This window comes from Hermetia illucens, chromosome 1, assembly GCF_905115235.1.
Source record: "Hermetia illucens chromosome 1, iHerIll2.2.curated.20191125, whole genome shotgun sequence".
NCBI lineage: Eukaryota > Metazoa > Arthropoda > Insecta > Diptera > Stratiomyidae > Hermetia > Hermetia illucens.
In genome coordinates this window covers 106732341-106743838 of record NC_051849.1, presented here as the reverse complement: position 1 = coordinate 106743838, position 11498 = coordinate 106732341, and the positions used below count along the sequence as shown (strand labels likewise).

The 11498-nt window shown below is 34.2% G+C and overlaps 1 protein-coding gene across 7 annotated transcripts in view; it reads right to left on the bottom strand.

Moving 5' to 3' along the window:
* Window positions 1–1395: 1395 nt before the first annotated feature.
* Window positions 1396–11498, bottom strand: part of LOC119648091 (paired amphipathic helix protein Sin3a) — a 53172-nt gene continuing 43069 nt past the window's right edge. For 6 of the 7 annotated variants that reach the window (XM_038049589.1, XM_038049623.1, XM_038049616.1 and 3 more), the window contains exons 12-13: window positions 3920–4444; window positions 1396–2028 (exon numbers count right to left, since the gene is read on the bottom strand). In XM_038049589.1, coding sequence (XP_037905517.1) covers window positions 1798–2028; window positions 3920–4444 — 756 coding nt within the window. In that variant the 3' untranslated portion in view covers window positions 1396–1797. Of the gene's footprint in view, window positions 2029–3919; window positions 4445–7693; window positions 9456–11498 lie in introns of those variants that run through there. The other variant, XM_038049640.1, reaches the window with a different exon arrangement.

Here is an 11498-nt window from a genome sequence, read left to right as displayed (position 1 = left end):
CGACCAGTGTTACAAATCATCCACAAATGACTTTCGAACTAAAATACTAAAATGTTTATTTGCGAGTTATAGTTCAAGATAGGCATCAAACAAAAGTGTTTTCGTACTTTTGCCTACCACTGTAAGTATACATTTAAGCAACTTCGTTGAAAATTATGAAAGGCGATTTAAACAGCGGCAGACAATATCATTAATTTATAGTCGAATATAACCCTCTTCTGAAACGAAGCAATAATCTGCCCACAAGAATGTAAAACTTTGTTTCAAATAATTTCATTATAAATTTATTCACCTCTTTCAATATTTAGAAACAACATCCTTCTCTTGAACTTGCAGAATTAAATAAATGTTTCATTATGTTCCCTTAAATGTATTTTTTACAATAATTATTAATCGAAAATCTGAAATAGTTTCCACTTACATCTTGTACGCCTTAAAATTTACTTTTCTGTTTAAAAAAACATGGGTTGGGAAGTATGAATTCTTTAATGATGTCAAAAACGTAATAAATGATTTTAGAAGAGATTTGAATTTACAAAAGATTTTTCTAAGTGACGTGTACTCCTTAAATTGGTTCTCATACGAGGCATGCACTGGGTGCGTTACCTCATGTCCGAGCGATCGGCATTAAAAGTAGTCGAATATGTTTACGAATTTTTCGATGAAATGTTCGTTGTTTGTACTTAAGTCATGTGAAACCTGGGTGGCGTGCACTGCTGCGACTGTATTGCGAAATTACAAATGAAATATGCACCAAGCGGTACTTTGTGGAGCTGAAAATAGTTGCACAATATATTGCTCTATTTTCCAAGAAATGGTTTCCTCGTGTTGATATGTAAAAAGTGGGGTAACTGGAGTAACTGTTATCTGAAGAAGAACGGCAACTGTCAAGTAAGAGCAGCACGCAAGTGGCTAGTGAACTACGTTCAACTGTACAAGCACTTAGAACAATGTCAAAGAATAAAATGGCATCAATCTACTTTTAAGTTATGGGTATTGCCGGTTAGAAGTATTAGTTTTTAAAACTAATCGCAAAATGCATTGCATCTCGAATAATGTCGTAAAATATAATAAATTTAACGATAAACATAATATTCAAGTGCTTAGGACTACAGCAATTCTTAGTAAAAAATCACTTTTCCATTACTACTACTTTTTATTGTAATTATTCAATAGGTTTGCTTTATATATTAACATTAACATTAATATCTTAATTTTTACACGTTTCCCTTACTTGTATGTATGTACACAGTGTAGCTATTTTATGAATGTAAAACTTTTTAACTTGTTTTCTTCAAAAGAGAAAATATTGTAAACGTCCTTCACTTAGAGTTTATTATCTGCGTAGAATAAAAGTTTATCTAAAAAATAGAATTTAGTATTAGCAATGTCTTGTTTCACTTGGAACAATTATGTTTATTTTCTACTTCAAATATAAACGCATTTCATTTTTGCAGAAACTTTTTACAATATCTCAAAGGGAATACTTAAAACGATGGCGCACACAATGGTAGTGACTCAATGATCTTCCTAGACATTACGACGTAACTTTGTAGAAATTGCTCCTTTTCAACGCAAGGTAAAAAAGTTAGGATCTACATAATGCATACATTTTTAATTTACAGATTATAATCTACATATACAGATTTCAAATGTGTAACGCGAAGATATAAATAATGTACTAAAACTAGGAACTTACGAGCTATTCTTGTATTCTAATAATAGGTTTTGCTGCAATATGGAGACGCAAAGGCAATCTTATTTTAACCTTAAAGATAATTACACTTGATGTCTACACTAACTTTCGGCACCACGATCTACTTTATATCGATTGTATTTCCGATAAGGTGTTCGACGGACATCTTTTTCCAGAATCAGATTTGTGCTGTTCGGTGCCAATTCTGCATTGCGACCGAGCAACCAATCGTTAGACTGCTGGAGTTGCTGCTCGGAAACGTTTTTCTCGAGCCATTTATTTACAAATGTTTGGAATTTTTTGTACATTGACTTTGTCACGGCAGCATGTGTCTGAAAAGGGAAAATTGTATGTTATATTATTCTTCTTTCATCTACTTAGAAAAATAGGACTTCCTTGCATATTGAAACTAATAATAAGAAAAATAAACAAAAACAAAAAGAGGCTCGAATTTTTTAGGGAAAAGTTATTTTTATACGATGACAGCGCCGAACCTCATATATACCATTAACGACAAAAGTTTAAAGACATTGGTTAAGTATAGCCTTGACATAGGGAAACATTTTTCACTCATTTTGAGACGAATGAAATCTCAACTGTTTCTAAAATTTCGGCGCCGCTTCCAAATCTGAATTTCTTTTTTCTGAACATTTCCTTATTTTTTTAAATTTTTCAGTACATTTCCTTAATTTTAAATTATTTGAGTTAGATTATGGTTCGTTCATTGATTTATACATTAGAGTTGCTAGGAACACACAAAAGGAATAGGATTCTATAGCATTTTCATCCCAATTAGTCATTCAAAATATCGTAATCGAAATATTTTCTATCTCCAATCACGGAAAATCTTGTAGATTTGGAAAAAATTAACATCGAAACATCCCCAAATGAACCAATGGCCCAAGCGCATATGTCATCCCAGGAGTGGATGAAAATTAAAGATCCAAACAAAAATATCGCTGAACACAAAATAAGAATTGAGATCATGTCCAGAAACGATTAATGTATACAATGAACTACCGTAGCGTAGTACGGTAATATTTTTTTTTGCTTCTTTTTATTTGATTTTCTGAATGGAGGACCTTTCAAGAATGTGAGAAAATTCGAGATGAATCGGAGCAAAAATAAGGAAGATACAACGATTTAAGTAACCACGCCTCAGCGCGGACGAATGGCAAAAAACTGCGGCTGCTAATACATTGGATTCGTCCAAACACACGTTTAGTGCTCTTCTCAATCTATGAAGATCAGAGCTGAGATGCCCTCCTGGAACTAGGTGTCGGAGGTTTTACGCAGAACAATGAGGATTCGAACAACTTATATGGTAAAGCACTTGAGCCTGCCATCGTTGAGATTGCTGCTAATGTGGCAATGAAAGTTCGTTGTGCAAGGCGTGAGAATCAGTAGTGGACCAAACGCCCATGAATGTGCCATAAGCCGAGTCGGAAGCTGAAAAACACAATATTCTTCGAATGCCATACTTTACTGTACCATTGGTTTTAATAAATAGATTTTAACTGTGTTGTCAAAATTCACAAAATTGTGCCTTTTTTGCAGACTTACAAACTCGAAGGCGATAATTTTCTCCAGGGCCTTATTATTGGAGATAGAATTTGGACTACACGGCTAACATCAAAACTGATACCACACCTTATCACCCTCCGCCCAAAAAATCCCGACGCCGGATTTTGACACCACAAAGGCATTATTTTAACTTAATGTGTAATTCGGAGGGAGGCCTATCAAAGCGACAAGATTGGTTGAAATCTTAAGAAATTGGAAAGAGTGAATCAAAAGAGAAGGAAGCCCTCTGCCGACGCAATAGCCGAGGTGATATGGGCGTCAGTTTCATATTCTCGAAGTCAGGTTTTCTTTTTTGGTACATAGATAATAAAATGACCTTTCTAAAGGCTTGAATATTTGAACTACGGTTCCGCTCTAATGAAAAAAGAATGCCTACTGCACGACAATACCAGACGTCACACGACCAACGCCAGGAAGAAGCTCCCGGATTCGCTTGAATGATTTTTTTTAACGGAAAATCTAAAAACTAGAAAACAAAAAGTAAGAGCAGATATTGTCATTCATCAGACTTTCAGACAAAGAGACGGCGCTCTGCTGCAAGACAGCAATTTTCGAATATTTCAAGTGGCGATTGAGAAGAGAAAGCCCAATTTGTTGAAATAAAAAACAAATTTTAGTTAGGAATCTTAAAATACATACCTGTTTCGCTTTTCTCAACGATAATCGTTTGTACAACATATTGTCCTTGTTCATAACAAAACACATCTTATACGATTGTTGATTAATCTTCACTTCTTCTCGATCATTAACCATATACGCATCATTAATGCCTTGACCTTTGCCTAGTCGATCGGCTTGTCTTTTACCCCAGAAAGGATCATCGCTGATTGTACCAGTGCCACCAAGAGATAAAATAGCTGTCGAAGCATTCAATTTCTCAATAGGCGATTTATTGTTAGCATTACTGCAGCTGCCACCAGTGTTCGTAGCCACTGCAGAGTTTATGTTGCCACTACCAGTGGTAACCATTGTTGTAGTCGCTGCAACTACGGTCGTTGTTTCAGATGTTATACGTGTAGACGCTTCCTCGGTAGTAGTGGATGTCGAAGTGCAGCTTAGCTCTGTTTTCGATCGGAATTTGCTCTTGGTTTCGTATAACGAATTGAAACGGCGTATGTTGCGTTGCAGAAATAGTGGCTTTCGTGGAGCGTTTTGTAAGAAGCGCTGTAACGATAAAAAATATATTGTCAGGACAAATTTTATCTTGTAATGTTCGATTGCAAATTCTAAGACTAAAATAAAGGTAAAATAATTTTACTTACCTTCCTTATCCTACATTTAACATACATTTTACAACTATAGATACTTGAAATGCGAATAGAGTTTAGATACAAATTTCCCACGGTTCTGTTACGATATACAAGGACAAATTCTAACTACCAACAGTGTCAATCTCTTATGCTCACGGTGTTAGCCAAGACTAACCAATCGATTGTTTTTCACGGTGCCATGGCCTACCCGGCCTAGTTCATTTGCTAAAGATGGCATCATTTCCTACTAAATATTTACCACCAATACAGGGATGCATTAAATATAAACGGATTTGAAGGAGATGAGTTCTAAGACAGTATGCGTTCAAGAACCCATATTCACATGATACATCATATTTTCCCCAAGGGCGCGAAAATCGGGAACCGGTACCACGACGACTAGCCGAAAACGAGTGTGAAACCTTATAAAAGAAAATTGGCGTATAAATCTATGAAGTCGTTGAGAAATGTTAATCACTGGCGCAACAATCCATATTGGATCAGGACCTGTGTGGTAGAACACTTCATTCAAGACCGTAACGATACACTACAATACAGTGTAGGAGGCAATGTGGTTAGCATTGCGCTCGGCCTAGATTATTACCCTGATTTGACTCAGGTACTCATTCACAACTGAGTCGACTGGTACCCGACATCAGTCAACATAACATCCCGACACCGTTGACAAACACTATTATGGAAGTTCCCAACAGATTGTGACCTCGAACTTCATAGATAAAATGGATTTCACGGATGTTGTCCGAAGATCAGAACCAACGACATCGATGACATCAAACATTCAATTTTCAACCGAGTTCGTTGCAACTGTCTTCTTCCTTCTGTAGTTCTGTGAGCATTGAGGCCGGAAAGATCATGTCGTTTGTTTCTTATCAGTCTTCTTCTGTTCTTCATTCCGAATATCCCCACGATCAGCGCGCGATTGATGCACAATATCATTTTGACGTCGATTTCCGTGAAATTGTCACTTTGGAGGGAAAAAAGTTAAGTTTGTAAGAAATGTCATTCTTCTGCATGATCATGCAGAAATCTCTTTCAGCGAATAAGACGATGCAAAAATTGTACTGCCTACCGTAGGAAAGGATACAGTCGATCGACCTATCGTTCTATGATTTGTAACTGTTCGCCCCTAAACGAATAAGTCGGAAACTTATTGCAGCTAGCAACATTATTTTCGTTAACATTAGTTTCGTTATATATTGATCTAATCTCTGTTTCATATCCCACATGAGCATATTCAGCATAGTCGAACCTGGTTAATTCAAAGCCGTGGCCAATGAAAATCTTCGAATAATCCAAAATTCAAATTAAGGGAGTTGGGAGTAGGTACAACTTTGGCTAGTTTTCGTTGACATGAATTTCGATATAACACCTCAATTCTCGTATGCATTTTGCAACTTCTCTACCTCATGGAAGCGGTTACCGTTTTCTCCTCCGAAGACTGATTGTTATTTGCGGTTATATATCTTTTCACATCTTCCAAACTATCGTCCTCTGTAAGATTTTCACAGACTCTTTTTTCCTCCTTCTATCGCGCGAATCGCATATGCCTAATCCTCTAAAGTTAGCCTTCTATAATTTCATCGTTTCGGCCTCAGAACAAACGCACAAGCCGAAAATGGATTGAACATTTAAACCAAAACAACTCGTGGGAGCCCAATTTTTCGAATTTTTGAGATCCTTTTCGTACGAAATCCAAAAAAAGCAATTTCTAAGTTGAAATATTTTCCAAAATACTTAGAATTATCCACGATTTTTCGAGAACATTACTATAGGAAACTCAAGGGACCAAGAGAAAAGTTCGGATTATCAAAATTCGACTGTATTGGAAATTTTAGCAACATGGCCGGCGAAACTGTTTTTCCGTTTGCTCCAACAACAAACGTGAAGCATTTGCAATCATGTCATCATAAATATAGAAATGTTTAGAAGTCCTGTGTTTATCCTAATTTTCTATTATAAAAAACTCATGCTTAGTTTATTGTAACCTGCCACCAAGAAGAGAAACACCAGATAATACACAAATACTACCATGAAACTAGTTTCTAAATAAATATATATGATAACTATTGTTAGCATTCCATAGAAGTATTCGTGGATATGTAAATTGTAATCGTTGAGCTTAAATAATAAACGCAAGTAGATAATTTAAATTAAAGAGAAAATTCAATATGTACCAGGTCAAACCAAATAAAACTTTTAAAGTAGCACAAAAGACCAATATTATATAAAAAATCGATTTTTAACATTAATTTTTCAAAAATCTGTTGATTGCTTCCGCGATTAAAGGTATATTTAAAAAATGTAACTGAAAGAAATTCTCAGGTAAAAGATAGCTCTAAAAGCGTTGTAATTAAAGTATAGTGTATAGATATGTTACACAATGGAAATATATTCTAATGAAGCATTCTCAATTAAAATTCCTAGTTTACCATGAAACAAAGCTGCTACATTCCCTCTTAATTCAATTCAATAATGCACAAATTTAACATATTTATAAACATGGAAAAGCAATAAAATGAAGTCATAAATTGGAACACTAACTGAGAGCTGAAAATGGTATTGTCCACACTGAACGAAAAGATCCAAATGTTGTTCTATTTTCTCAAATGTATTAGACGCAGCGTAAAGTTTGTTTTCCGAATAAAAATTCAATGGTAGAAACATTTTCGAAAAACAAAGTATGCAAACTACAGGCACATGAAAACATTTAAAACTCTAAAAGCCTTTTCTACTGAGAGACTATGCATTTTTCGCAAATGAAAGCAACATTCTCATTTTTTACCTTTCACGATGTAATCATTCTAGCACATTTTTTTGTAACAACGCTAATACATATTCTTTTTTGGGATCTTTGCCATTTGAAAAAATACAGTGAGAAAAATGAACATTGCATACTTAAAAACATGCAAGCATTAGAGAATTTAGCACTGCAAGAAACTATTAGTTAACTAAGTTCAAATCAAACATTGGCGAAAACAGATGTACACAAACATAGACTAGTGAAAAGGAGAAGTCTCAAATGATCAATAACACAGTTCAAGACAGTTATTGCACCATCATCCGAGCATTCTGAGTGTAATTGAAATGCTAGAATTCCTTTACAGTCCCTTCCAAAAGTAAATGAAAAACTTATTTATATATATTCCGTTTTAAATCGTTTTCTCTATGTATTTCTTAAAATGTTCAAAATTTGATTATAATTAGAATTTGTTTGTATTATCCTTTCTGCAATCCGAATAGATGAATTATCCTTAACTTACAGTTCTACTTCTTTTTACAATTGATGTATTTATATGTCTTTTTGCTTAGTTTACTATAACTTTATCCGTAGCAGCATTCGTTTTATTATATATTTTAAAACTTTATATGTTCTTTTAAAAAATATATAAATTCCTCTTTGTATATGACCTTTCATTTTAAAAAAAATCAATATTCACAAACAACCGTAATTTGAAAAAATAGTATAAAATAACATTTATTACATCAATAGATTTACAGAAAAGATTTCAACAAGACGTATCGATGCATTTATTTACCATTTAGATATTTCTATTTACACTTTCTACTGCGATGGAAATATATTCTAAGCTGGCATGACATTTGCCATTAGGGGTGAACGAGCCTACTATCAATTACTGCTTCCATTGTTAGTTTGCTTTTCAATATGTATAAATTGTACAAAGGGTTATGTTAAATACGCTGAGATGAAGATACAAAAAATACATTTCTGTCACAAGGTTTACTCATGTAATCAATCACTTTTACAAATAGATTGTGAAACACGCACAGAGCACAAAGAATTTGCGATAACACGCAATTAAATCTCTGTGTTAAGTCTCTTTTATTCACAATAGCAAGTCATTTTCTCATAATTAACTCTACGCAAAAAAGAGTATGGAACAAAATATTATTGCAAGTTTTAAAAATTTATGCTTCTTCTGTCAATGAGTGAATTGCGTGAAACATGAAATATGACTTGACTTTTTCTTGTGCAAAGAAAACGCGTGCGGCAGGAAGGCTTCTCTTATTCTTAGCATATCTAGGAATTGATTTAATGGATTACGAATTGTAAAAAAAAAACAAGCCAAAATGTAATTCAAAATTTGATCGACAATAAATGTTGAGTTATAATTTCTTGGACATTTAATTGTTAGAAAACTGAAATGTCCCCAAATTTCGGTGAACAACTTTGAAATGAACATAATCAAGTTTAATCTGTAAAAGCGTTCCCTATTTTGATTTGACGATTCTTCAAAGCGAAGTTATTTTTAAAATGGCTTTTGAATAGGAGGGATGGATGCCTTTCAGTGAACAGGATGAATGATGGGAACGCAATTGTTCAGAAACGTTGAATTTAATACTAATGTACATTGTCAGCAACCTAAAGTTGGAATGTTTCAAATGGTCGATGACTGAAAACTAGTCGGGAAAGGCAGAAATGCTTGTTTTATGGATGCTATCAACTAGCTTTTGTACGCCAATTATACATCAGAATAAAAACCGAATGCAGATCCTTCCTTATTAATGACCATAATTTTGATCCGCACTATTGCTGTAAATGCTATGATCTTCAGTTTGCAATTTTACCAAGGTTTCAATCAAAGGCTAGAAGTCATTTAACAGGAAACTTATTGAGAGTATTGTATCTGATCCATTTTGCAAGATTATAATATAAGAGAAGACTTATCACAATCTATTCGTATAAAAGTGTACACAAATACACTAAAAACTATGTGTATTGCTTAAAATGGCTTGGAAGCGAAGAACAAGTTAAATGGGAACTAAAAATTCTATGAAAAGTGTCGGAGAGCTATCATGATTGGAATTTATGTTTATGCTTCATTCATTTTGCGAGATTAATGATTCTGTTGATTTTGTGCTTATTTTTATACCTTTTGTTTGACCTGGTACAGATTGAAAAAAAAATCAGTTGAAAAGACTTATATTAGTTTAACGTATTTTTTAATAATCTTCATGAGTGAAATGAATTCCGGAGATAAATATAAGAAACAAAAATTAATTCAAATTTTGACTTTCTTAATTATAAAATAAATAAGAAGGTAAAAAGTAATTCGAATTCCACGATTATGATTATGGGGTTCATCACAGTGAATACATTTTCTTGCTGATTTCTTAAATTATCCTTCGCGCTTATCCCCACTCATTCTACATTATCGTATAATATTAAGTTTTGTGCAAAACAAAACCTTATTAAAATCGGTTTATTGTCTGTCTGTCACGTATTTTTCTCGGAGACGGTTAGAGCGATTGACACCAAATTTGGTGGAAAGATAGGAACTGTGAACGCTCACGCATACAGTGAGTTACATCATTCCCCGTCGAATTTAAGGGGGGTCCTCATACATTTAAAAGGCGGGTGTAATTTTTTTTCACCAAATATAGTCATGTGGAGTATCAAATAAAAGATTTCGATTAGTACTTTTCAAAACGGGTCTTAGTTTTGACATTTGTTCGTAAGGTGGGGAGTGCGCGGGGTCGAAATTGATCATTTCTTTCACGGACTCATTCTCAGAAACTACCCAACTGGAAAAAAATCGATAGACTGCCACTGTATGGTGCGTAGGCTCCGGAATACCTTTCATACCGATATTTGTTCAAATAAAGTTAATAATAGTATATTATTATAATTTTCAGTAATTGGCTGCAAAATCCCCTTTAAGTTCACCCTTAGCACGGAATCTTGCAGCACCATAGGCTATAACATAGAGTATAATTCCACTAAGTTTGGTGCAAATCGCACTATTACTAACAAAGATATAATAGGTCAAAGTTGTCGCTTCTTTACAAATTCAAGACTACGAATGACAATATCACCCGAAAGTGGATACTTTTACATAATATATGTATATATTACGTGCTACGTACTAATGGGGCAAATGTACACTCAAACGTTTTTATATAAGAAATACACAAAACCTTTCGTACCTGAAGCGGCCAGCTTCCAGCTTCCCGACTTGTTTTAGTTGACTTTACTAAAAACAATAAAACGTTTCCACTCACAACCTTCTTCTTTCACTTTATTGTTTACAATAGAGGGAGGTTGTCCAGTCTTTGTGCGAAACAACATGAAGCTTGAATTTATACAAAGAACCGATTGCCTCGGCATTCGTTTATATCGATCTGCAGCTGAAACGTGCATATATAAGTAGTTTTCAATTCCCATTTCTCTTCAGATTTAGACTACAAAACTGAGAGATTGATAGAATGATGATTTTCTCATATATCCGCAAATTCGTGTTTCAAAAAAACGAAACGAAAAAGGTGACATGCTTGGCGCCTAATATTGTCAGGATCTAGTTAGTCATTCATTTACATCTACCGAGAAACCTTGTAACAATTCTCATTGATGATAAGAAAAAGAAAGGAACTAGAAGATCCCCCTCTTTTTGGGGTTGTATCAGAGGAAAGGAGATAATGGGCAAAATCGAGGCTCCATGCAAGGCACAGGTCAATTATGATGGCAAATATTGAAACAAGATATTATTCAACTTGATTTTTCGGAAATAACGAAATATGAGGAAGATTCAGTTCATCTTCCGTCGAAGTTAAACCATGGAGCTATATTCAAAGACGGGGTGAATGTTGATAAAAAATCTGTTCTATATGCGAATGTAGCATTCAACCAAAAATGTAAAAAGAAGTTAGATATGCGTAGTTATAAAATAATACAAAGGTTCTTGTCACTTCCTTTTCTCCCCTCCTTTAGGCGTTCTTTTTTTCATTTTGCGGAACTTTTTCATGTATCTATAGAAAAAGCTTGCCCATGTGATTTTTTAAACTCTTCAGACAAAATATCTAAAATTAGCCTACGAATGACATTCGAATTACTTTACACCCTTATTCAAATCTAACCAAAGCATGTAGATGATAGAAGAGTAAGAAGTCTAAATAAAAACTATTTTCAAAATGATGAAAATAAATTTCGA